Here is a 27963-nt window from a genome sequence, read left to right as displayed (position 1 = left end):
AGCACGACGCCGTAGAACACTCATTCATTATAGCACTCATGGGCCTGGAGAACATTTTTCCAAAAATAGAAAATCAGAACATATGTATCTAGATATTAACGGCTAAGGATGACTCAAAAACTCAGCTGGTTTCCAAAAAACGGTTCCTGGATCATCTGCTTTGGCTCCTAAGATGGTGTTTCAGCTCTGAAGACTAGAGAGGAAATATCCACGATGTATTTTGTGAAGTGACATTTAAACAATATTCGTGTCGCCTTCTTCAGTGTAAAATTTCAACGGTTTGAATAATTTCAGATTTTATTTTTTATAAAAGGTTTAATTTTACAACTGTTACATACCTCATCAAAATACCAGGAAGCCATAATCTATGATGTATATTTTTGAATAGTTAAACGTAATTATTATCTTTAATATACATAGCTAGACGGCTCCGGCAACGATGCTCTTTTAAATATATATAGATGAGATGGTCGGGCCCTCATAACGTGATAGGGATGGATCGAAGTAGTCGACACTATTACAGACAGCGGAGTGAAGATGAAACATCAGAAGAAAGAAACCTATGATTAAACACTGATCGAAATCTACATGCATAAAAAAAGAGCAAACGAAACGGCAGAAGAAAAAGCCGACGATTAAACTCAAATAGAGAGAGAAAGGAAGTCAAAAGGAGAAGATTAAATAGTGAATTGCCCAATGCCAACAACCAAGAAATATATGTAGAAGTCGATGAACGTAATATTGTTAATACAACAATTGAATGAAAATTTTGTAAAGCAAAATATTGGTCCGTTGAACTAAATGCATCAATGAAATAGACAAAGTGCTGTCGTGATGGGAACGTTTTTGTCTGGCACCTTTAACAGAAGCACATGCACTATTAAAAAAGGCTATTGACAGAAGTAACACCAGAAGCACGAAATTACTGAGATCATATCAGAGACTGAAATTCTGCTGGAGCTTTTGCATCGATGGGAGCTGAAATGAAAAATTAATAGAAAATAATAAAAATTATATGAAGATTTGAAAAATGCGTAAGTATTAGAAATTATGATAATTTGTTTTATTATGTGCATACAATATGCTAATTATGGAGATAATCTTATCACTGTATGCGAATGTATGTGATTATGCTGATGTGGGCTGTTATGATAATTAGGCTTAGCTTCGTTGTCTCGGGTCGTATTATCAATCGGGATGATACCATAAGTTGTATGAAGTTATCCAAGTGTTATGTAATTATGCAAAATTAAGCTCGGCTTCGTTGTATAGGGTTCTATTATCAATCGGGATAATACAATTATTCTCGTTTTAACATTCACTGATTATGTCTTAGAGTGTTTATGTCAGGTCTTCGAATTCAAATCTCAACGCAGGATACAGTTTTTATAAATAAGATTATTATGCATGAACTCAGGAAGAAACCACTCAGACTCTTTAAGCAATTTTAATTCTAAACAAAAACATAACAGTCTAATATTCGAACTCTCATGCTTGGAATTATCCACAGTACCACCGGCGAAGTTCCCCTCACTGATCCGTACCTTTAACCATCAATGATTACGTTGTTAAACTGGGCAACCGAACAATTGATTAATTCCACCGAGTAACGCGAGCATATACGGCAATAGGGAAAAGTCCTGAACTTGCATGCGACGATATTCATACGAAAGGCAATAAAAAGATTATCAGTATATCCCGAAGGCAAAAGTATACATCAATAGATTCATCGGGAAGATCATATAATTAACTAAATGTCTTGGGGCAATGGTGTGCGGCAGTGTAGGTCTGTTTACGCCAGATGCTTATTTTGAGCGAAAGCTTCAATTAATTCGTGGGCAAGATTCGGTGTTCAAAAGAATGGTTTAACACAATATTCTCCCGGTGAGCGTGTAGATTCGTAAAAAAAGGTTTCAAACGTTTAGTTTACATCGATTAATCTATTGGTAATTTTGATACAATTAAAAAGAAAAATAACGGCTAATGTACTTATAAACGACAGTATTCATATCACTCGATGAACACCAATGTCTTCACGATCAGCTAATGGTTCATGCACACTTATAATGAGTCTTTTATTATTGGCTCAGGTTTGGTTCATGTGTGTGTGTGGATTGTCCCTTGATAAATTATTTGTATTAAGCAGACGCCGGGCGCTGCATAGTGAGCTTGTGAGGGTGGGGGAGGGGCATAGAAACAGTTGGTTGCTCTCTCCAGCTCTCTCGCCCGGGCTGGTTTGCTGTTAGCTGCCGGCTCTCTCCGCTGCTGGATGAGCTGCATCGGCATAGCGTGCAACAGCTCGTCCGCTGGGCCGCCGTTCCTCACTCTTGCTCATTCTCTTTGAGGCAGCAGCAGCAATGTTGCTTGTCCGCTGCTGGATGTCTTGGTTCCCAGCTGGAGCTGGTCAGTGTGTGTGGTCGAACACACGGCGCTCTCGCTGGCGCTGACACTCTTGCTCATGGGCGGCTGGTCGGGCTCTTTCCACTGCTCCGTGCTCTCTCCTTGATCGTGCAGCTGCCAGCTTCACACGGACACCCGCCCTTACTTCAGGACTGCGCTGACTCAAGCTTTTTCTACTGCTCCGTGCTCTTTGGCGATGCACGATTGCTCTTGCAGCGTGTCCTCTGTTGCTGGTCCTGTGCGATGCTCGCTTGGTCGATGCTTGGCGCTTTCCGCCCTTTCTCCCAGTTGATTGCTCGTCGTTGCTCGTCCGTTCAACTCCAGCTGCAGCTGCTGGCATTCACTCTCAAAACTTGTAATTGTATTCGCACACCTCTTAGACGACTGTGAAAGCTTAGTGCAATCCAACTTATCGCAATCCTTGACTTTGCGAGCGACTCAACACATCAGGATGAATGTAGAATAAAACTTTCAGCGATACTCTGTCGGCTCATGCCGAACTCAGCTTTTAATCAAGACATCGTCCCTTCTCTCTGCGAGACACGACACCCATGGCTGATCTCAAGGCCATGCCCCGGAGCCTGCCCCTCGCAAGACTCCCTCACAAGCCTCCATCGCCAGACTGCCTCGCAAGACTGCCTGGCAAGACTGAACTATTTGTGAATCATGTTCGTGCTTAAAAAAAAATTCCCTCCCCTCTTTGCGCGTCCCCCGCGAGAGAAAACAAAAACAAATGCCCTCCTTCACCGTCCTCTCTCCGTGGCCGCCCTGACTCCCCCCCTCCCCTCTTCCCTTGATGACCCCGGACGGGCTGTTTTAGCGTCAAAGTTTATGCTTGTTTGCATTTCCCCCCCTTTCTTCGTAGTGTTTGTTATCTCGAGGCCAGACACCCTTCGTACGTATTTATGGCTGCCATGTGTTTGTGTCAAATTGTTGGAAGACAAATGTGGCCGGGGAGGCTTTGATTCCATGGAATACATGTATCTGGTCTTGTGTGTGTTGGACCTATTTCTTGTATCTCTTATGAGTTACCCCCGGTCTAATATATCGGGGTTATTATTTGGTTAATGTTTAATCAATATTCGTAATGCCCCTCGTTACATCATTATTTCGAGGGTTTGCCAAGCTTTGTTATAAGTTTGTGTCTCCAGGGATCGGTGTTTTATTTTGAGTTATATTTTGATGTTTGGAGGGATAGCTTAGTTTGGACTTACGTTTTCGCGATGGCAGGGGCTCATGTATTTTGGTTAATTTGGTGAAGTTACATGGATAGAAAGATACCATACAAAATAATGTATGAGTTGAATGAGGGTGAAATAAAATAAGTAACAATGATAAAACCACTGATATAGACTGCAGTCTATCACGTTGATTTGTTCTTTTGCTGAGTTTCAAACTTTTACCGTTAAAGAAAATGCGAATTGTAACGTCCGTTTGTCTTTGCTATGTGTGTGTGTTTTTTTCTGGCTCTGTTTGTGTGGGGAGGTCATGTGGTGGCCCTTTGACAATCTGGAGATTTTGCAGATAGTCGTTAGCCTTCCTTTGCCCCGGAGTTTATTATTTAATGGACTTTTACGACCTGCAGATGCTTGGTGTGGCTTGTGAGGGGTAGCGGGTCGAGTGTTGGATTTATTTATTTGTTATTTTAAAAAAATTGGCAGAATTATTCTTAATCTTAATTTTTTGGGAAAAAGGTCTATATATAAAACAACCTTACTGTTTGAGAATGCATGGTCAAATTTATCATATAGTGCATCCATTATACGCAACACCGGCAATAAACAGGATATGGACAAATTTTGATTTAAATCTTTCGTGACTGCAGGAATTCATATTCTTGGTTCTTTCGGTGAAGTCACGTAGAAGGGAAATAATAAAATAATACAAATATAAAACAATATTGGACCTTCCGGTGCGATGATGTCATGGGAAGTGCTGTCATCAAGAAGTATATTATGCCCTAGCCCGTATTTGGCGTAAGCTCCTAATAAACCTTGGCGTAAGCCCCTAATAAACCCCTGGCGTAAGCCCCTAAGAAGATCTTCCTCCGAGTCATCTTTGCACCACAACAACTGGTGTTGGAAGTGACTTCAGTGCTCGCCGCCATGTCCAAGTCTGGTGCGAGACTAGAATCCCACCTGCGGTGCATTCCGAAGATGAAGACAATGCGGAGGAGGGTCCTGCGGTGATCCCAGTGCCCCGGAGATGCGCCATGTGGAGCCGGGCCGGCCGGAGCAGGGGGAGATGGCGGCTTGGGGAGCTGGCGTGCCACCACCAGACATGTGGTGGGCCCTCTCGGGGCAGCTGGAGCTGCTCCTGCAGACGATGGCGCAGCTCATCTCCACAGTGGCCGAGGTGGGAGAGCGTGTGCGCGTTCCCGACACATTTTTGGAGCGGGAGCGGTGAATTCCCGCCAACTCCCCAACAGATACGGCGCAGGAGTTGGGCGCCATTTTTGATGCGATGCCACCATCGGGTGCCATTTTGTATGCGACGTCGTAACCGGGCGCCATTTTCAATGCGACGCCGCCAACCACCGCCATGACCGCCATCATAGCCGCCGCCATAGTTGCCGACGCTCCGCACACCGCCACCGGTGCCGGCATGGTTCTATTCCCTGCCGCGACTCCGGGTTCCCCCGCGGTTGCCGCCGCGGCTCCACGCCCCGCCGCGGCTTGCCAGCTGAATGCCAGGGCTGATGCGGCTCGGCAACCCAGCGTCGCTGTCGCAGCCCTAGTGGCGCCGTTGGGGGGGGGGCATAGGTGTGTCCTCGCCATGTTTATTGTCGGGTGACCGGCAGTTGCACCGGCTGCCTCCTGTCGCGCCGTTCATTGTGAAAGGGGGCGACTGGCTGTTTTTTCAAGACTGCTTCAATGCGGCGTATGAATCAGTGAGTTGGCCGATAGAAGAGGCGCTGCCAGCCCTTCCTACGTGCCTGGATGGGAGGGCGCTACAGGCTTTTGAAAGCTATTCTGCCGGCTGACAGAGCATCGCTCCCGGCGGCGTACCACCAGATGGCCACCGTGTTTGAGCCGCCGTCCAGCGCACGCTTGAAGTTTTCCATGCGGCAGCAGGATGAGGGGGAGTCACCACTCGCATACTGCTGCTCCCTCCTGGCGCTGGCTCAGGCCGTATATCCCGACCTTGGGGAAAGGCGTTGGACTCGCTGGCCCTCGAACGACTGCTCTCCCTTGTGCGGGAGCCCGGTATCGCATTAACTATAGCCGAGAAGGGCCAGATAACATCTTTAAAAGAACATTCAAGCACATCTCGCTCTGTGACAGCCGCCCAGGGTGGCGGCATGCGCGGGAGCCCCAGCGCCTGCGGAGATGACCGCCTCTCAGGGGAAGGACACCCTCGCGGCCCTGACGGTGCCCGACCACCATGGGAGGGGTGCCAGAGGTCGCCGGCCGGAGCAGCGGTGGCGGGCGGGACCTCCTCGCCCGAAGGGCTCTAAGCCGGTTTCCTGCATCTGCTGTGGTCAGCGGGGCCACATAGAGCAGGGCTGCCGCAACGCTCCAGGGGAATTCGCCAAGGCCTCTCTTCCTTCCACCGGCTCCTCGTCATGAACAGCTTCTGGGCCCCAGGCGAGTCGCGACGCATCAATCACATGGCCGCTCCCCTCACCTCATGCATCTAGCGTGGTTAGGGTCCATCCTCACAAAGTCATCTCTGGGGTGTCAGGCTCGGTCCCTGCACGTCCGTGGCTATTGGCCGGGTGGCCCAGGCAGACCTGCCAGTGGGATGTGCTCACACATTGCATTGTGGCAGCTGCTGCTGGGTCCTCGGCAGTGGCAGGGTACGTTCAAGGGGTTAATGTGCCAATCTTGGTGGACACGGGTGCGTCCGCGACTATTATTTCGGAATGTATTTTTCTGTTGCTGCCAAAGAGCATTGGGCCGCTGCGGCTGGTTCAGGGAGCTTGCGTGGCTGCAAATGGTTGCAGCCTGGGCATTTTGGGCCACATTGTGGCTTCAATCAAAATTGGGGAAATTGAAATGGTGGGGCCCATTCTGGTCTCCAGGACATTGGCAGTGCCATGCCTCTTGGGGACTTACTCTTTGGCCAAAATACTCGTTCGGATCCTTGTGGACCAAGGTTGTATAGAAATGCCATCGGGGAGGGGGGGGGCGATTGCACTTTCTGCGATCTCCCACTGTGCTGTCCCCCCTTGCTGCTAGTGTGCGGGCCTTGACTAAGATGTCTGTGACTGTTCCACTGGGGTCACAAGTCCTACTACCCCTCAGGCTGCGCAGACCATTGTATTGCCCGGAGGCAGGTATCCTCTTGTCTCCCTCCAATTACTTTTCAAGAACGAATGGGTTGGTAGGTTAATTGACGGCCGTGTCGGAGGGCCAGGACCTTGTTTTACAGGTCCTAAATTCGGGGCGGTTCTTTTCGACCCTAAATTGCTCTCAGGCTTCTGGCAATTGCCACTGGACGAGGTCTCTAGACCCAAGACAGCGTTCCACACACCCCAGGGGCTGTTCCAATCAATCGGCTTCCTATGAGTCTCTATTTGGCCCTGGCCACCTTCCAGCGTCTCATGGAGATGGTCTTGGTGGGGCTGCAGTGTGAGTGTTGTTTGATCTACTTGGACGACCCTATTGTTTTCGGACGTACGTTTGATGAGCACTTGCAACGCCTTGAGGCAGTGTTCGTCAAAGTGCGGGCCACAGGCTTGAAGTTCAAACCACATAAATGTAATTTATTGCAACCATCAGTGAAGTATTTGGGACACATTGTGAGTGCGTCAGGTGTTCCCACGGATCTGGAAAAGACAGCTTGTGTCCGGACGTGGCCGACTACTACATCTGTCGCTGAGGTGCACAGCTTAGTCGGCTTCACATCGTACTATCGTCAGTTCGTCCGCGATTTTTCGACAATTGCGAAACCACTGCACGCACTCTCCGCCAAAGGGCAAAAGTTTCGCTGGGGGGTGGAGGAGGAAGCCACTTTTGTGGCACTTCGCACGGCCTTGGCGGATGCGCCGCCCTTGGGGTATCCGGACTTCTCGAAACCGTTCCTCCTCAACACTGATGCCAGTGACACGGGCATTGGGGCTGTCCTGGCTCAGGTGGTCAACGGGGTTGAGAGGGTAGTGGCCTATGGCAGCCCCATTTCGTCTCCCACTGAACAGCGGTACTGTGTGACCCGGAGGGAGCTGCTGGCCATAGTGTTATTTCTTCAGCTGTACAGGCCCTATTGTGATTGGTAGGCGGTTTACCGTCCGGACCGACCATGCGGCCCTGCAATATTCCCTGTGGATTGACCAGCCCTCAGATCAGCTGTCCTGCTGGCTCGAGGTGCTCCAAGAGTACCCCTTTGACGTCATCCACAGGAAGGGGGCACAGCATGGAAATGCGGATGGCCTTTCCAGGTTGCCTACGGACGGCGGGTGCACTTGTGGCCTGGGTTCTAGCCACTGCAAGGCCCCAATCGACATTGTGGCCCAGTTGGTTGCATCGGCCGAAGCGGCTCCCCTCCGGGTGTGGTGTTGCCTGTTGATTTCGGCCTGGAACTCCCCCGAGAGGTATGGTTCAAGCTGCAGATGGAGGATTCCTCTCTGCTGAGGCTACGACGCCATGTTGGGTCTAATGCCCGGAGCTCGGCTCTGTCGGCTGCCCTGGTGATCGCCGTGCATGATGGCCTCCTCATGCGTTGGGATGCTCAATTGGAACGTTATTCTGTGGTTGTGCCCATTAGCCTACGAGGTAAATTAACCCGAGCTATTCACAAGAAACGTATGCACCTTGGCTACAATAAGACCTTGTAGACCTTTAAACGGGACTACTATTGGCCGGGTGTGGAGGGTGACGTGGCACTGCTTTTGAAGGGTTGCCACGACTGTGTGCGGAGGAAGGCCCCAGTTGGCCAGGATCGGGCCCCGCTGCAGTCCATCCGTATTTCTCATGTCAATGAGCTCGTGGCACTCGACATTTTGGGCCCATTCCCAGCATCCCAAACGGGGCCACAGGTACCTCTTGGTGGGAGTCGAGTACCTCACACGTTGGCCTATGGCGTGGCCTCTGATGGACCAGTAGGCCTCGTCTACCACTGAGGCATTTGTACAGGGGTACGTTCTGGACAAGGGTGCGCCGGAATAGCTGTTAACCGATCAGGGGCGGAACTTTTCTTCTCGGTTGCTGAAGGAGGTGTGCCAAGGAGGTCGCAGACCTTTTTTTAACAAAATTCTGAGCAACAATTGTCCACCTTACCTTGCAGAGTTTTTTTGCATTGCTTGTAGGTGAAATGAGGTGCCCAGGGTTTGTCTTGATCCCCGACATTCATGCCGAAATATGCCTCGTAGGCCTCACACATCTTAGCAGATGCTTCCACAGAGTACTTTTTCGCTCATCTTGATAAATTGGCCGCAGACATAGCAAAATGTGTCTGTGGGATGCTTACAGCCTCTTGTTGCCATCTCAGAAAAATGCAGATATGAATCCACTTAGGCAGGTGGAACTAAACTGAACTGGTGGGCTTAAGGCCCCTGTATTTATACTATTTATATTCCTGGAAAGTTGTAGAATGTTCTAGAAGCTACTTCAATTTAACTCAGCACTGAATCTATCTGGAATGTTCTGTAAAATAGGTAAATTTCAAAATATCACTGTTATGGTCATAAAAGCAAAGTTTGTGGGGAATAATAGTCGTTTTCTGTACTTTTGAGCCATAAGCAATTAGGAAACAACACTTACTACCCAGGAACAAGTTTTTCACGCAGTGTTATTAAACATGGTGTACGGTGATTCAGATGATATCACTAAAGGTTTTTTTTATGGTCCTGCTGGAATGGGGAAAACGTTCGTATACTCAATACTACTTTATACTAGAGGAGATATAGCAACACCAATTGCGTCAACAGGAATACCAGCAAAACTATTAGCTGGAGGCTGATCTGCTCATTCAGTCTCCAAAATCCCTTTAAAATAACAGCAACATTGACTTGCAATATAAAGCCAAACAAGAAACCAGAAATCTATTCCAATCGAAACGAACAGTCGTGGATGAAGCACACACGTGTGTCAGACTGTTTATAGATTATTGGGTGATCAAACAGTAAAATGTAAACGATTTGGAGGCAAGTCCTACCTGTTACTTTACGTGGTCCACGGCCTCTTACTGTTGCAAGTTGTATAAAGAAGCATCGTTTATGGGGAGAATTACAGGTGATGAAGCTGAACCAGAATATGCGAGCTCTGTAAAGTGAAAAGGAATTTGTGGAATGGCTCCTGAACGTTGGTGATGGAAAACAGGTGATACAGTGACATTACCCTCATACTGCTATCCAGAAAATCAAGATACATTTGCGCAACGATGATATTGACTTGTCTACGATTACTCCTGAAGAACTTAAAGAAAGAGCAATACTATTACAAATGGAGACTCTCTTGAGCTCAACAATAAAGTACTCAGCTATATTAATGGAGCTGAAGTGGTTTTAAAAAGCATGGATACAATTGTGATGATACTGCTGATCAACTTGCATTTCGGAATAATTATTAAAGGGTTACTCCAACCGGAATGCCTCTCATGAACTAAAACTTAAAGTAGGAGCCGTTATCATGGTCATTAGAAATCTAATGTCATTGTGAGGATTATGTAATGGTACAAGACTTAAATACAAATACGCACAATCAAAGCAAAGCTGATTGTTGGAGCAAAAATACCACTCATTCCATCAGACACAAATTTACCATTCAGTTTCAAACGCTAACAATTCCCCATACGATTGGCTCTTTCAATAACAATCAATAAGTAACAAGGTCAAACGTTTGATAAAATATGCCTTTACTAGGTTCCATCTAAAAGAAACCTGACCAGAGAAATGTAAACTGAGGTCACCGCTAAGATAACGGAGGTCCTGGAGCTCTTTTCTGAGAATGACCCCGAACTGGGAGCGCAGCAGCTCCTCCACCCTCGTCTGCCACTGCTGCCATGGTAGCAGGAGTACAGTGTTATGCACAGTACGTCATTATTAATGAGGTTATTATAGTAAAAAAAAACTGTATTAATGAAATATGGTTTAATATCTTTGAATAATTGGTGCTTTTACCAATACCCCAATGAATCCCTCATATATTGGTCATCCGAAAGCAATAACCCTGATAGGAACGCATCCCCATATATGCAACGGTATGACCACTTTTAGCGCCGATTCGATAAGTGCTCACTTCTTCAAGAAGCATATTGAGCGTTTAGCGAGTTCTGCCTGTACTGATAAAATAATGCAGTGACAAAAAGCCATGGGGCCAATAGATTATATACAAAATACTTTTATTGGTGATATGCAGAGATAAATCTATGAAGAAGGCGAATCGTGTGCTTATCTGTTTTTGTAAATCATTTACAGATCCTAGATTTGAAGCTTTCGTGACTGCAAGGATTCATATTCTTAGGTTTTATCGGTAAAGTCACGTAGGTAAAACATTAAAATTAATAAAAGTAAAAATTAAAAACGATCCTACTAAAAGCCTAACGACAAAAACCAACAGTATCATCACGAGTTCGACTTCCCTAATTGAACCAAGCAAACGTCCCTCTCTAAAACCATCGGCGGCTAGACCTCCCAGACTCTATGGTCTTCCCAAAATCCATAAAGAAGGCACCCCGCTACGACCCATCGTGTCGACGATAAACTCTCCTTCCCTTCACAGGCAAGACCTCTTAGGCAGTACTCAACTCAATCCAATTAGTCTCTATGGTTAAGGACATGGTACTATCTCCTGATGACATCCTCGTCAGCTTTGATGTAGTATCTTTGTTTACCAAAGTCCCAGTACCGGACACCCTAATAATAATTGAGGACTTAGTCCAACATGGATTGAATTCTGATGCACCTGCGCTGGTTAGGCATTGCCTCACCAACACCTATTTTACCTGGAATGGCACCTTCTACAAACAGAATGAGGGTACCCCTATGGGCTCCCCCTTGTCACCAGTTATAGCCAACATGTTCATGGAAAAGTTTGAATCAGACGCCATCCAGACATCCACCCTGCGTCCTTCCCTGTGGAAGAGGTATGTGGATGGCACTTTCGTCATCTAGCCACATGGCCTCCCAGCATTGAACCACTTCTTGGACCACATCAATTCTAGACACCCATCCATCAGATTCACCATGGAAGTGGAGAAAGACGGTAAACTACCATTCTTGGATATTCTGTTTGAGAGGAGGCCTGACGGATCCTTGGGACATTCTGTCTACAGGAAAGCCACCCACACAGATTCCTACTTGAAACCGGATTCCCACCACCACCCATCTCAAAAGAATTCTCTCATCAAAACGCTATACCACAGAGCCCATGGCATTTCTGACCAACACCACTTGGCCGGTGAATTAAGACATGTACATCGGGCCCTCAGGATGAACGGATACTCTGACCGCACTATCCGCCAAGCTGTTTCTCCCACCACACAGAAACAGCCACATGAAACTCCGACCAAAACTATCACGTTACCATACATAGCAGGCGTGACCAAAGAGATCTCCAAAATTCTAAACAAACATAAGATCCAAGTCCGATTCAGTACAGTGCATAAAATCCGTGATCTGATTCCATCTGTGAAGGATGTCGTTCCTGACTTACAGTATCCTGGAGTCTACAAATTGAGTTGCATTTGTGGTGATTGCTAAATTGGAGAAACGAAACGTCATGTTTCTGATCGTGTCCGCGAGCACAAGTCAGATCTGAAACACGGCAGAACTGATTCTTCGGCCGTTGCCGATCATTGCTACAACTCTGTGGGCTCTCATGAAATTGTCTTTTCCGAGACCAAGGTTCTCTGCAAACCTCCTGGCTACCATCAAAGGTTTGTACACGAAGCCATACAAATATACAAATACAGACATAATTTCAACCGTGATGATGGGTACAAACGTAGTAATCATTGGAAAGATGTTATCAACCACGCAAAAAAGACTTAATTACACATTTTTGGACCATCTTATCTGACATGCACTATTTTACTTTCCTTTACCGAGTGTTAACATCCCCAGTGTTTAACAGTACTCTCTTTATTGTTCAGCCAGCACTGGTATGAACATGGGCATTTTCGTTCCTTTTCTCTCATGTGTATCAACAGGTGCTTGTACACACACATGTCCACGTACACTTGCACCCCACACTCTCTTTTGGCCTCCCCTCCCCCTCTCTGTCCAATACGTTGGCGTGTGCAACAATAGTTGCTTGCACACAACCACGTCCACGCCGCCGACTCTCGTGTACCACGTCGTCCATCCTTTTGGCCCCGCCCCCCTCCCCCTCCCGATACGTTCTACGTAGCGCTTCGTGCCTTCTTTTAGCCCCGCTCCCCTCCCTCCTAATACGTTTTATTCATTGGCTACCACATTCTGATGAGCTCCCCCTCCCCTCTCCTCCCCCCTCAACTTGCATTTAAGGGATTACATCTTGAATCCTTGCCTCACTTGATGCAGCAAATCTGGCTGTGACGGTCCCACCTGATGACGGAGACTTGTGTTGCCTCCGAAACGTCGTGATTTTTATTTTATTTTACTTTTATTAATTTTAATGTTTTACCTACGTGACTTTACCGAAAAAACCTAAGAACATTTACAGATCCTCACCAATACACTTCTGGACGAAGGTTCCGCAACATCGTGTTGATCGTTGAGGCTAGTTGGCCATACTTAATTGAGTGGGTCAATACAGGTTGATGAAGGTAGAGTCAGGCACTGGTTCATATCTCACTCATCACGCAGCTCTCGAATCGTGTTGGAGGCTGGGGAAGGAGCCCAGCCTAGGCTGAGAGGCAAGGACACTCCAGTAACGTGGAGTAGTATCAGCAGTGTGGAAGGACGCGTTGCAAAACCTTGTTTTAATATAAGGTAATTTTAGAGAGAACAGGGAGGTACTTTTGAGGTTGCGACTGGGAATTTGCGGAGTTAAGAGGTCCTTACATATTTGGCGGATTTGTTTAAAAGGAATCTTAGGATGAAGACAGCCCAGTGATGGTTTCTAAACATATCCAGGGGGGATAAATTGGAGGTGATACAGAGGTTGCAATAATGTGTTGATATGGAGGCATCAAGGTCAAAGTGGGCGGCCAGGTGGTATAATGGAACAAGAGGCTAGGCGGTTGATGATTTAACAGGAGTCAAAGATGGGGAAGATGGCGGCTTGGATTATATCAAGATGGAGCCAAGGTGAGAAAATGTGTTTATTTATAGAGGATTCGTTTATTAAATCTTACTGGCGATACTATCAATGTGAAGGGCAAGATAGCACCTAGATACCTGAAGTTATCGACCTGTTCAATGAGATTTGAGTCCAAAGACATAACGTGGAATAAGGGGAAAATAGGTTTCGAGAAACCGGAAAGCAATGTGACTTTGGTCTTAACAGCATGGAATATGAATTTATAGAATTCATCACACGCCCTTTGCAGGATTGCATGCTCCAGACCAAGGCTCGCATCTCAGACGAGTTCACCCACATGAGGGTGACGCTGGATGAGGACGAGAGGGCAGCTCTGGATCGCGTGGACGTGAAGGGGCGTGAGCTGCTGTCCCGGATTGAGGAGAACATCGCTCATTACGAGCACGAGATCAGCGAGCTCCAGGCAGCAGCCACGCGCCTGCGCACTCTGCAGGAGGAGAGGGACTCGCTCATGTTCCTGCAGGTAGAGCATTCAGGGATCCAGGGCGAGTGTCCCTGTTCGCGTGTTCATTGCACTTGTAAACATGGCACATGCGTTGCAACACAAAACACAATGTCACGCCACTTCCATTGTCAATGCAAAATATAGCCCATGGGATCTAAAAGTAAACGTAGAGTTAAGTTCACCAACTTGAATTTGTATGTTTTAATAAAAATAGGAACTACCGCTGAATTTCAAAAGAAGAAATAAACGATTAACACACAAATCCCTTGAGTTAATTGGTTGTTAATCTATGCAGGCATTGACATAAAATTGTAACCTCATCATCCTGTAATGTACATCAGATTGAGGCCACTTGACACTAAATTTAAATGATAAATTTAACAAAATGTATACCAACCAATAGTAATGCTGATAACGGAAGGGCTTTTTCACATCAGGAAAGCCAGAGGGAGTTATATTTCAGCACTGACATCTTATGAGTCTTAGAACGTTGACACCAATCCCGAGATTGCCTGCCTCAACAAATGTTAACCCTGCTAAACTATGGACTCTGGTAACGCAACGCTCAGGGTGTAATTCACTCTCGCAGTGGATCATTATTTTGAATGTTGGTTAACAATCACTGCGACTCGATGTCGAGTGCTATGGGCGCCTCCTGCCCGTGACATCGGGTACCATGTGGTCACGGTTTTAGAGGCCACACTTTGCTGATGAGAACCATCGAGTCCAAACGAGTCCACGGCTTTTCCTTGTTTACAACCAACAACACTGGTATCCGCGAATGGCTGAGCGCAGCCCAGATCGTCGTGTCTACCAATCACCGTGTGGTTAACGTGGCTGGAGGTGAACTGACTAGCGCCCCTTGTGTCTGACTCCTGCAGGTTCACCTGAAGGAGACAAACCGGTATGGACTCATGAACTCGCACAAATAAACACACAGGGTGACGCCTTGTGTGGAATTTGGGCTGTGTGATGATGTGTGGTGATGATGATGATGTATGATGATCATGCTGTGTGATTATGTTGTGTTGTGTGATGATGTGTGGCATGATGCTGTGTAAGACAAGGGTTGTGTGATGATGTGTGCTGTGAAGCTGTGTGCAATGTTGCCGTGTGTGATGATGCCGTGTATGATGATGCTGTGAAAGATGATGCTGTGAATTATGATGCTGTGTGTAATGATGCTGTGTAAGACACTGGCTGTGTGTGTCACTGCTGGTTCTGGTCTCACAGGAGAGACGCTCAAAAGGGAGATCCACCCTCATTTCCCGGTGAAGAAGACATCGCTACGATCAGCGCCCTGCAGGGAGCTGTGGTCAACCTGCTGGCATTCATGTGTGAGTTCCACGGACTCTTACTACCTGTGTGTGTTATTGTGCATGTAATTGTGTCTTGGGTGTATGTTGCTGAGCGGTGGCATAGTGGTTAGCATGCTACAATATGAACCTCGCGACACAAATTCTATTCCTGTCCATAGCCCACACCAGTGACGATTTTATGAACCGGTCATGGTCCTCCCCTAGGTCGACTCAGCCTCATATGACTACCTGGTGTAGTGTGTTAAAACCGCCACTAGGGAGACAAAGGCGGCCTGACGTAGTGCTGGCCACCCACCCCCTCGTGTGCCATACCGGCCTTGAAGTGTCACTCGCTAACAATACTTGCCCCTCCAGCTTGTTTGTCTGTTTGTGTGCGTATGTGTACATGAGCGAGAGTGAATACGGATGTGAAATGATGATGGGATGCTCTGTGCACTGAGCTACAAACATGGTCACCTCCACGTGACTCACGGCCATGGCTATCATCAATGATGAGTGGATTCAGAACCAATTCTGAGCCTCTCCCAGATGAACCCTTGGCTTAAACGAGTACCGGGTACGTCCTGTAAGCATCAGCTCTGCAGACACAAAATCGGCCTGCAGAATTCATATGGTGAAATGGCTTTCATAACTACATCAATATAAATTTCAATAATGTTGTGGCTTGGCTCTCCAACACACCGGCGTGCTGTACTAGTGACAAATTGGCATGTTCTGTTTACGTGACAACCCTTACTAGTTGTCTGTGTCGGTTGATGGTGGGTTTTAACGACACATTGATATATTTAAGCGATCTAACCCCCAAAAACCTCTATTATGGATTATATAAACTTAGGGTCGATTGGTAATGCCCAAGGATCATACATCCAGACTAAGACACGTTGAAGATTTTTAGGCTTCATGTCAACAGCCTGATGCTCAGATAGTCAAACTAAGGCATTTTTAGGATTCTTAGGTTCCCCAGTTCATGGCTGAGGCTCACAGAGCGAGACTAAGGCATAACCATGGTCAACCTTGTCTATCACTACACTGCACGTGCAAACATCAACTTTACGATTGTAATGTATTCATTAGACAATAATATATAGCACACACACGAGTGTATTTCACTATTACATAAGCTCCATTGATATTACACGTGTGTATTATCCAGTGAAGATGCTGTTGGCCAGAGTAACCATCGTAGCAGATGAATCTACGAGTAAAAGTATTTTCTGTAATGGATGGCATCATCAGACTCGAGCCAGACTACATCACCGTAGTGATGCGTAGGGTTCATTGTTAATGCTGTAGGCTTATAACCAGACTAAGGCAGCCTAAGGATTCTTATTATTCATTCATAATGCTTGAGGCTGCCATATCCCTACTAAGGCATCTTAAAGATTATTGGGGTTCTATGTTAATACCCAAGGCTCACAGAGCCAGACTGGGCTATCGCTGTGGCTAATCACATGTATCACTGTGCAAACGGATACATTGCTATTGCCCATGTATTGCAATACCTCTATGTTCACATACAGCACAAACACACTAGTGTACAGGAGTATTGCTTGAGCTATATTAACCCTACATGTGTGTATAATTGAGTGAGGATGCTATTGCTATACTGCGTGTGAGTATTTTACACAGATACACTATGGCTGATATTTTTAGGATTCATTATTAGTGCTTGAGGCAGCGTGATACAGACTCAGACACAGTTAGGATGTGTAGGGTTCCGTGTTAATGTCTGAAGCTCTCAGCATCAACGGCACTGAGTCTTTGACACACACAGCTATGGCTGATATTCTTAGGATTCATTACACTGTGTAATAAAAAAAATGTCCCTGGGTAGTAAGTGTTATTTTCTAATTGCTTATGCCTCAAAAGTACACAAAATGGCTATTATTCCCCACAAACTTTGCTTTTGTGACCAGGACAGTGATATTTTGAAATTTACATATTTTCAATGAGAATTCCAAATAGATTCAGTGCTGAGTAGTACCTTCTAGAAAATTCTAGAACTTTCCAGTAATAAAAAGAAGTATAAATATAAGGGCCTTAAGCCCACCAGTTCAGTTTAGTTCCTGCTGCCTAAGTGGATGCATATCTTCATTTTTATGAGATGGCATCAAGAGGCTGCAAGCATCCGGCAGACGCATTTTGCTATGTCTGCGGCCAATTTATCAAGACAAGAGCGAAAACGTACTCTGTGGAAGCATCTGTCAAGATTTTTGAGGCCTACAAGGCATATTCCAGCATGCCTGTCGGGGGTCAAGACAAACCCTGGGACCTCATTTCACCTGCGAGCAATGCAAAAAAAACTCTGGAAGGTAAGATGGACGATTGTTGCTTGGAATTTTATGTTATGAAATTTGTTTTAAAAAATGTCATTGTAAAAGTTTTTTTAAGGTTTAAAATGTTTTACAATTTTCAATGTTATTGAAAAAATATATCATATATGAAAAATGTTGCGAAAATCTCTTACACATTAGTCATGGGTGAAATAAATGTATTTTTGTAGGATGGTACAGAGGGGAAAAAAGAGCCATGAAGTTCGCTATCCCAAGAATTTGGCGGGAATCCACTGACCACTCAAGCAATTGCTACTTCTACATGGTGAACCCTTCCAAACGTCAGACTGCCAATAATGCATCTGATATTACGTATCTGGACCTTCATTTATCCATCGCCACGGTGTCACACTGCAATGAGCTCCCCACACCCACTCCTCCAGAGAGAGAGAGCAGCCGTCTTTAGAAGAGAGCAGCAAGTCAGAGAGTGAGTAAGATTTTGTAGATCCAGATGACAATTTCAGAGGTGGAGCTGAGGAGAGAAACCCATACTACCCCAACCAAAAATACCTCAACGACTTGATCAGAGATCTTGGTCTGACCAAGTCCAATGCCAAGCTTTTGACATCTAGGCTCAAGCCGTTAAACTTGTTGGATGCAAGTGTGCAAGTCGCAGATCAGAGGAAGCGTCACCAGCCTTTTTGCAGTTTCTTCATCCGTAAAGATGGGCTCTGCTTCTGCCACAATGTGACTAGTCTGTTTGAGGCAATCTGAATCGCCTGTAACTAGAATGAGTGGCGCCTCTTCATTGACATCTCATCCTGGAGCCTCAACGCCGTGCTGCTCCATAATGGTAACAAGTACCCGTCTCTTCCGCTGGCTCACTCGGTGCACCTCAAAAAGCGTTACAACAGCATCAAGACCTTGCTGGATGCCTTGAAGTATGATGAGTATGGCTGGAAGGTCATCGGAGACTTCAAAATGGTGGCATTCCTAATGGGTCTCCAAGGTGGGTTTACCAAGATTCCCTGCTATCTTTGCCTTTGGGACAGGAGGGACACCGAGGCACACTACCACAGGTAGGACTGGCCACAGCGGACCAAGTTCTCTGTTGGGAGGAACAACGTCAAGTGGGAGCCACTGGTGGACCCCCGGAAGGTGCTGATGCCACCACTGCACATCAAATTGGGCATCATGAAATAATATTTCAGAGCTGTAGATAAGGTTTCGGTAGCTTTCAAGTACCTTCAAGACTTCTTCCCTAATCTGTCTGAGGCAAAGGTCAAAGCCAGTGTCTTTGTCGGACCACAGATAAAGAAGATCCTGTAGTGCAATGAATTCCCCAAGAAGCTCACTGTAAGGAAAAAGCGGCTTTGAACAGCTTTGTCGTAGTGGTTTGGGGCTTCCTGGGCAATCACAAGACCGAAAACTATATGTAGCTGATTAAGACTGGCTGTAGGATGTCCCTCAAAGTCCAAATCCTTGTTGCTCATTTTGATAAATTCAAGGAGAACATGGGAGTGTACTCGGAGGAGTAGGGCAAGCGCTTCCACCAGGATATACTGGATTTTGAACGCCACTACCAATGACAGGATAACGAGAACATGATGGGAGATTACATTTGGGGGCTGATTCGTGAAAGTGATTTACAGTTCAATCGTAAATCTCGATAAACTACTCACTTCTAAATATTTTGTAGTATTTTTTGTGATACTTTAGTATAAATATATGTTCATTTCGATTCATATGTTGTTTTTTTGCTGACTTTATTTGAACGAAAAGACACATTCGTCCGTTATCACATTAAAAATAGGTACATTTCAAAATATCACTGTCCTTGTCACAAAAGCAAAGTTTGTGGGGAATAATAGCCATTTTCTATATTTTTAGGCATAAGCAATAAAAACGATAACACTAGCCAGGGACCAAAATTGTGTTACATAGTGTTATTAGTGCTTGAGGCAGCGAGATCCAACACCTTGAGGATTCTTAGGGTTCATTGTTACAACCTGAAGCTCTCAGAATCAAAGGGAACTTTAGGTTCTATTAGACAGTTGAGTTGCCCGTGTAAATCACTACACATGCAACAAGTTTATTACTAAAGAACACGTATCAATAAATACCGATACGTTTATATAGACAGATCACTCGTATAGCCTTAACAGACTGTAGGGGCAAGTGCTGTTGTTGAGCTCCGATGAAGGCCAGCACGGCACACGAGGGGTGGGTGGTCAGCACCACGCCCGATCTGCCTTTGTTTTCCCAGTGGCGATGTTTACACACCGCAGTCATCACTATACTATCACACACACACGAGTGTACATCACTACACTATCACACCCACCTCGTGTGCCGTGCCGGCCTTCACAGGTGCTCACCAAAAGCACTTGCTCCTACAGTCTGTGAAGGGTGACACGGGAGATGTTTTTGTTTGTTGTCCACACACAGAGGAGGGCTGAACAATTAATCGATTTCAAATTGAAATCGCAATTTGAAACAATGCAATTAGCAAATCGCAAAGGCTGCGATTTGAAAATCGCAAAGGTTGCGATTTTTTTGCGATTTGAAAAGTCCTATTACTTTCTTATTGGAATTATTTAGTGTTTTATTATTACTTTTTTATTTAACTTAACAAATGTTCTATGTTTAATCGTCCGATTTAAATTAAAACATTTTAATAAATACATATTAGAAGCAATTCATATATTTTAGGCTCTCATCCTTGCATAAGAATATATAGAGCAGTTCATAGCTTGATGGTATCATGTGGTAATGCTCCATCACGTATTTTAAATCTATTACACAGTGAATATTGAACTGAAGCTTGACTTACATTTTTTCATCGCAAATCAAATCGCAATATCTGTCAGAAAAATCTCACTTAGAGATTCTCCCCAAATTGTGCAGCCCCAGCGCACAGAGCGCCCGCAGTGCGCCGCACCTCCTGGCACCTCGCAAAGCCCCGCAGGGTCTGGGCCTGGGCAGGACTCGCACGGGCGGCCACCACTACCCTGCCTAGCAGGTGCTACAGGCTGCGGGGCCACGTGGCGGGGCAGTCACCACCATGCCTAGCAGGTGCTACAGGCTGCGGGGCCACGTGGCGGGGCAGTCACCACCATGCCTAGCAGGTGCTACAGGCTGCGGGGCCACGTGGCGGGGCAGTCACCACCATGCCTAGCAGGTGCTACAGGCTGCGGGGCCACGTGGCGGGGCAGCCACCACCCTGCCTAGCAGGTGCTACAGGCCGCGGGGCCACGTCGCGGGGCAGCAGAGGGCGGCGCAGACAAACGCACCGCTGTACTGTACTTCTGTGCTCTCGCCGGCCGCGCCGCCTGCTTTCACCAACGCGCGGTGGACCCGTGTGGTGAAGTATGGTCAAATATGCCCCGCGACCCGCACGGTGTAGGGTGGCCCTCATCCAGCAGTGGATTCACAAAGTGCCCGTCACATGTCATCACATCGATAGCTACGCATTACAACGTTATGTAATATTGCTCATTATGAATTGCTCTATTGTACTGTCCGTGCGTATTAGTGCACGAGTGCTATTGTTATAGTTGTGCTGTTGTTAACACGGCTACTGTGATTATCGTTACTGCAGACGGACGTTCACCGACTGTGGACCCAAACTCGGTCCACAACAACCTCCAGATTTCCTCAGACCTCAGGACGGTGATGCTGACCGCTGTCTCCCAGGGTCGACCCGATCACCCACACCGCTTTGATATATACTACCAAGCCTTGTGCTCCGAGAGCTTCTCGTCGGGTCAGCACTACTGGGAGGTGGACGTGGGAGGTGCGGCGGGGGACTGTGAGGTTGGAGTCACGTACGGGATAATCGCACGCAAAGGGCGTGGTGAAGAGTGCGGGCTGGGACAGAACGACTCATCCTGGGTATTATATAAATATAACAACAGCTGCTACGTGCGTCATGGTGGTGTAGATACCTCAGTGTCGGTGAGGGATCCTCCCCGGAGAGTCGGGTGTCACCTGCACTGGGAGGCGGGGCTGCTGTCGTTTTACCGCGCCGACTCTATGGAGCTGCTGCACTCCGTCCACCAATCGTTTAGTCAACCGCTCATACCCGCACTGTGGGTGTATGGTGATGGAAGCTCAGTGAGGATTCTGGATCTGAGTCGTGCGTCCTGAGAGCGCGGAGTGTGAGCAGAGAAACGGGCACAACGCACAGACTCGTGCACACAAAGACACAGATCCCCCTGTATAGCGTGAATAGGCTGTTGGGGCAAGTGCTGTGAGCGAGCACCTATGAAGGCCGGCACAGCACTCTAGGGGGTGGGTGGTCAACACCACGCGCAGCTGCCTTTGTTTCCCCAGTGGTGATGTTTACACACAGTACTAGGAAAAACATGTTCAGGCTGAGTCAACCTAGGGGAGGCCCATGACCGGTTCACCAACACCAGTGACGTTTATCGGAATCGGTCCAGGCTCTCCCCTCGGTCGACTGAGCCTAAATGAGTACCTGCTGCGATATGCAAACATCGCCACTGGAGAGACGAAGGCGGGTCTGGCGTGGTGCTTGTCACCGACCCCCTCGTGTGCCACAGTGCCGGACTTCATAGGTGCTACTAGCAAACAGCACTTGCCCCTACAGTCTGTTAAGGCATCACGGGGGATAATTTTCTTTGGGTTAGTGGGTTGGTCTGTATGCCTTTGTCTGTGTGTGTGTCTTTTGTTACTGTGTCTGTGTGTGTGTCTTTGTTACTGTGTCTTTGTGTCTGTGTGTGTGTGTCTTTGTGTGTATTTTTGTTTTGGTGGGTGGCCAGCACCACTGACAATGTTTACACACCGCACCAGGAACTCATTTGAGGCTGAGTCGACCTAGGGGAGGACCATGACCGGTTTACAAACATTGATAGCGATTATATGAATTGGTCTTGGGTCTCACCTAGGTCGACTCAGCCTCAAATGACTACAGGTAGTCCTCTACTTACGATGGAGATGCGTTACGACGACCCCATCATAAGTCAAAAATATCGTAAGTCGAAGATGGCTCAGCCTACGCAGGAGTCTTAAAGAATGGTGATAATTTAGCAAAACAGAGCAATTTACAGTACCGTACTGTTTAAACTATATATTGTATTTATTAATTACAATACTGTATTGCACAGTAAAATGTAAAGTAAAAATACAGGTTAAATTCTTAGCCTACCTATATGATCTGCTATGAAAAAAACTTTTAACATGCATTGAACGTATCGTATCGGGGTAACCCTAAAATGAAATCGCTAAAGCTACGTATCATACATGCATTGAACGTATCGTAACGTATATTGGACTGTACTCACCAATATTCATACCTCGTACACTGCTGCGTTTGATGCCGCGCGAAATTTAAAATATTTAACAATTTTGTCGTATCGCTATCACCATCGTAAGATCGAAATATCGTAAGTCGGACCATCGTAACTCGGGGACTATCTGTACATGGTGCGATGAGTAAACATTACCCCTGGGGATACAAAGGCGGGTCTCTCCCAGGCTGGCCTTCATAGGTGAAACTCACTAACAGCCCTTAACTCAACATTATTTGAAAGCTATACGAGATCTTTGTCTTCGGGTAAGTGGATTGGTGTTTATGCCTTTGTGTGTTTTTGTTATTATGTGTGTGTCTTTGTTACTGTCTGTGCGTATCTTTGTCTTTGTTATTGTGTTTGTGTCTTTGTTACTGTGTCTGTGCGTATCTTTGTCTTTGTGTGTCTTTGTTATTGTGTTTGTTTCTTTGTTACTGTGTCTGTGCATGTGTAATAAAAGACTCGACAACTGTGTCTGTCTTCGTTGTCCTTTATTCGGGTTCTTTACACTTGCCCCACACGGCTTTCTCTCCGAGACTCCCTCGCTTGGCAGCCCGATGCTGCCGTCGCTCCCGTAGCCTCTCACTCCACTCTGATGCAGCTCCGCTGCTGATCTCCTCGTGCAGGCCTCCGGCTGCCCTCACTGCAGCCTCAACTGGCTCCCTGTTCCTCCGTGCTCGGTCACCGCTGGCCGACGGTGCCGAGACTTATCCTGGGTGTGTGGCGATCTCGCCACCCTCCAACTCCCCCCCCTGTGTGGCCTCACTCTCTATTTCTCTCCAACTCCCCTCCTGCTCTTCCGGTTTCTCCCCCTTAAAACTTGATCCCTCTCTCTCACGTGACCTAACTCCTCCCCCCGTGACGTCACATCCGCGAGGCCGTTTACGCCCGCATTACACATGTATTTGTCTTTGTGTGTCTTTGTTCTTGTGTTTGTGTCTTTGTTACTGTGTCTGTGCATGTATTTGTGTGTCTTTGTTATTGTATTTGTGTCTTTGTTACTGTGTCTGTGCGTGTCTTTGTGTATCTTTGTTATTGTGTTTGTGGCTTTGTTAATGTGTTTGTGCGTATCTTTGTCTTTGTGTATTACTGGGCGTGGTGCTGCATACCCACTCCCTCGTGTGTCACAGTGCCGGCCTTCATCGGTGCTACTCGCTACTAACAGCACTTGCCCCAACAGTCTGTTAAGGCTACATGGGGGATTCATCTTCCTGGTTCTTTCGGTAAAGTCACGTAGAAGGGAAATATTAAAATGACGCAAACTCCAAATATATATTAGCTTTCAGGGTCGTAATCCAACCCATAACCTAATGTATACCAGGCGAGGGAGTTAACATCTCCGAGCCACCGCAGTGCCCCTCTTTAATGTGAGACACCAATCCGGTGTGAACCCAACCTCGATTATCAGGCTGTGTAGCAACGCGTAGATAATTTGAGACGCATTGATTATATCGTACCAGTTGTGTAATTGTGTGAACGCGAATCGCATTGCGCTCTGGGCTGTGCGTGAGATTTCTATTTGCTTCATTGCTGGCATGGGTTTGACTCGTTGTGCTTTTTTCATTTTTGTGCCCCAGGTCACTCTTGTCAATGAGACTCGTCCTTATCTCCTGAGTTCTCACCTCGTTAAAAATAAATTAAACTGGACTCGATCATCAGCATCATCATCTTCAGCAGCAGAATTAGTAACAGTAGCAGCAGCATCAACAGCAGTAGCTCCATCATTATCATTATCAGCATCAGGAGTAGAACTAGCAGCATCAATAATAATATAATTATTATCAGTAGTAACATAATCATCATCAGCAGCAGAAGCAGCATCATTATCATCACTCTTGCAACCGAGACTCATCCCGGTCTCTTGAGTTCTCACCTGGTTAAACAAATCGACTAGAACACGTAGGCTTTCGCGACCAATATTATCAATGATAAAGGTTTATTGGTTTAGATCGCGTAAATATACAGTCTTGATTATGTTCTGGGTTACCTGTGAATCATATTGTCTTGTGGGTCAAGTGTCAATGTGTTCTGGGTGAATAAAAAATGAAATCTGAAAAATATTTTCAAGATTGTCATCCAGGCTGTGAATGTGACTCATAGCTGAGGCTGACTGACTTGTGTAAACACGTATTTTTTGGGGATGGTTACTGTTGTTTTGTTTGTATAGATGCTATATTATCGGAGATTAAACCCGGGCACGGTTTGTAAATCTACAGCTTACGCCTTCACAGGTAAGTGCTGTCTGTAGCCTTGGGCCACATTCCTTGGCGCGTCTCGTGGTATTTATAGCTGCACTCTTAATTGGTTTGCTTGTTCCTCGTCATCATGAGCTATGATGATGAATGGATCTTGACTGATGGATGATGATGAAGAGCACGATCATGAGGATAATGACTATGCTTGGTAATTATGATCACCACCCACTCACCTGTATCCAACACTCTTTTACCTGCCACCTGCCACTCCCTAACCTACTACCCCCCCCAGCAATCTACAGATACCCTCCCTCATACCTGCCCACACACACCTGCTCGGCCATACACTTGCTCGGCCATACACCTGCCCATCCTGCTACCCTCCCACCTGCCAAACCTCATGCATATTCAAGCGCCCATTCCCGGTTGATCTCCCTCCCATCTGAACATCTGCAAACCCGCTCACTCATCCACCCGCACAAAAAGGCAAAGATCCCCCGTATAGCCTGAAAAAACTGTTGGGCAAGTGCTGTTAGCGAGCATCTATGAAGGCCGGCACGGCACATGATGGCCAGCACATAGCCCTGCCGCCTTTGTCTCCCGAGTGGTGATATTTATACTCCACACCAGGTACTCATTTGAGTCTGAATCGACCTATGGGAGGCCCATGACTGGTTCAGGCTGAATTGACCTAAGGGAGGCCCATGACCGGTTCAGACAATGGTCATTGGTGTTGGTGGCCATGAGTGGGAATTGAACTTGGATCGGCAGGTTCATAGCACAGCGCACTAACCTCTACAACACCAATCTCCACCTACACGCACACACCTGCTCAACCACCCACATGATCACCCTCCTACCCTCCCACCTGATCCCCCACTCATTTACACGTGAAGTTGGAAGACAATTAGTCAAATAATTAACAATATTAAGTTAAATTTTGTAACGTCAATTTTAAACTATCATGCTCAATAAATCATGAACAAATAAATGGCAATCTTGATTTGAACTAAATGGCAATGATAGAGACGACATACTTAAAAAAAATACTTTAATACGAATTTTTTACAAGGTACGGTTTTGGTGCAGAAACCCACAAAGCCTCACCATAGCCGACGACAAACCATCACCGTTTGCCTGGCCACTGGGTTTTGTAAAAATCGCGACCCGTTAACCCCAACACCCCGGTGTGAATGCAACGCTCCTGTCTACGCAGGTGAGAGTCGATTCGTGTCTTGGTTCGTCACCGCCGTGTGCGCTCAAGGAACAACGTCTCTCAGCCACAGCGAGTGGCGATCAGTGAGAAGCCACGAGTCATGGCGAGCGCAGCTCCCACTGAGAGCGTAGCGAGTGGACCTGGCTCCCGTCTGGAAGTGATCAAAGCCGACCGTGTAACGCGTCTCGCGGTGCGTCTAGAGAGCTGTGTGCGATACGAAGCTCGTGTCTGTCACCTTGACCACCTAAGCACATTTCCACGGAGTGTCTCGTGAGGGTTATAACCTCGTGCTAAGTAATGTTGGCTTCCTTGTTCATCTCCCATGTTGTGAGTCCCCAGGATGTTGATGGTTAAAATAGTTTACCTGGAAAGTCGCTCGATTGAACTTCTCATTCACAAGGGTGTCCATGGTGTCAAGTGACACATGTGTAATAAAATACTTCGTCAGGCACTGGTGGTCTCCATTGCTCTTTTATTTAGTTTCCTCCTCGCACCCCGCTGGTCCTGACCACGGACCAGCGTCTCCTCGTGTGCGCCCCGCACGCGCTCCCTCGTCGGCTCCTCTCCTCACTCGCGCCCCGCACGCGCTCCCTCGTCAGCTCCTCTGCCTTTCCTCGCACCCTGCTGGTCCTGACAGCGGACCAGTGTCTCCTCACGCGCCCACGCGCGCTCCTTCGTCAGCTTCTCCGCTCCCCCACTCCGCACACCGCTGGCCCACGGCGTGCCGAAGATCCTTCAGCCACATGGCCGATGACATGTATCTCCTCCGGTCATCCAACGTGGCTCAGCCTCTTTACTCCAGCAACTGACCCGGATCCCATACGGGCTCCCACCTATATCATATTTCCCACGTGACCCTGACTCCTCCTCTTCCGGATCGTCAGATCCGGCCTTCCCATACTACCCTGCTGGCTCCACCTCCATTCACCTCGCTTCCAATTGGACCCGAGGTGAACGGCGGCCCATCCCACACGCCCCCCATACTGGGCTCCGCCCCCCAATACCCCGGGCCGTGTGATTGGGCCAGAACCCAGCAGCAAACCCCGTTTACGCTCGCATTACATGACCCCCCCCCCCCCCCACCCTGATGTAAAAGACCAGCCGTCCCGGCTGAAACAGGATTAAATAATGCGAGCGATGGCAACACATTCAGGAATCACCACCGACACAACAGAGAGCACAAAACGACGAACACTATCAACGAAAGGGAAGGGATCTGGAACAAGTGTGGGTCGCCGGCCCGTCCTTCATGAGAGGCAGCGCCCTCGGAGGTTGTAGTCCCGACATGGTTTGAGGAGTGGCGGAAACGGAATCATCCGCCGCTGGTGGAGGACTGTCCTTCCCCGCACCCCGTTCACCAGAGAGGTCCGTAATCGGGGACCCCTGCAACTGCAACCGCGGTGGGTTTAGAGGGGCAGCGGGGCCAGGTGTCCCCATTGCCGTGGTAAGCCCACCCGGTGCAGGAATCCATTTGTCCGGCAGGATCACCGCCGGGCCGTCTACAGGAGGCATGATAGGCGCGCTTGCAGGTTGAACAGGCAAGGACAGTGGCGCGTCGGATGTGACAGACACCGGCAAGGAAATGTTAGGAGATGACGCATCGACACGTGGGGCAATGTA

At 47.2% G+C, this 27963-nt stretch overlaps 1 protein-coding gene across 3 annotated transcripts in view; it reads left to right on the top strand.

Annotated features, from left to right (window-relative positions):
- LOC133359553 (E3 ubiquitin/ISG15 ligase TRIM25-like) overlaps positions 1–26509 on the top strand; it is a 29033-nt gene extending 2524 nt beyond the window's left edge. For 2 of the 3 annotated variants that reach the window (XM_061577993.1, XM_061577995.1), the window contains 4 exons: positions 13813–14046; positions 14910–14932; positions 15262–15365; positions 21222–22518. In XM_061577993.1, coding sequence (XP_061433977.1) covers positions 13813–14046; positions 14910–14932; positions 15262–15365; positions 21222–21769 — 909 coding nt within the window. In that variant the 3' untranslated portion in view covers positions 21770–22518. Of the gene's footprint in view, positions 1–13812; positions 14047–14909; positions 14933–15261; positions 15366–21221; positions 22519–26343 lie in introns of those variants that run through there. The other variant, XM_061577994.1, reaches the window with a different exon arrangement.
- The last annotated feature ends 1454 nt before the right edge of the window (positions 26510–27963 follow it).

Source organism: Lethenteron reissneri, chromosome 65, assembly GCF_015708825.2.
Source record: "Lethenteron reissneri isolate LAM-NWPU_2019-01 chromosome 65, ASM1570882v1, whole genome shotgun sequence".
Taxonomy (NCBI): domain Eukaryota; kingdom Metazoa; phylum Chordata; class Hyperoartia; order Petromyzontiformes; family Petromyzontidae; genus Lethenteron; species Lethenteron reissneri.
The sequence above is the reverse complement of the archived record's forward strand: the minus strand, read 5'-3'. Positions and strand labels throughout refer to the sequence as shown.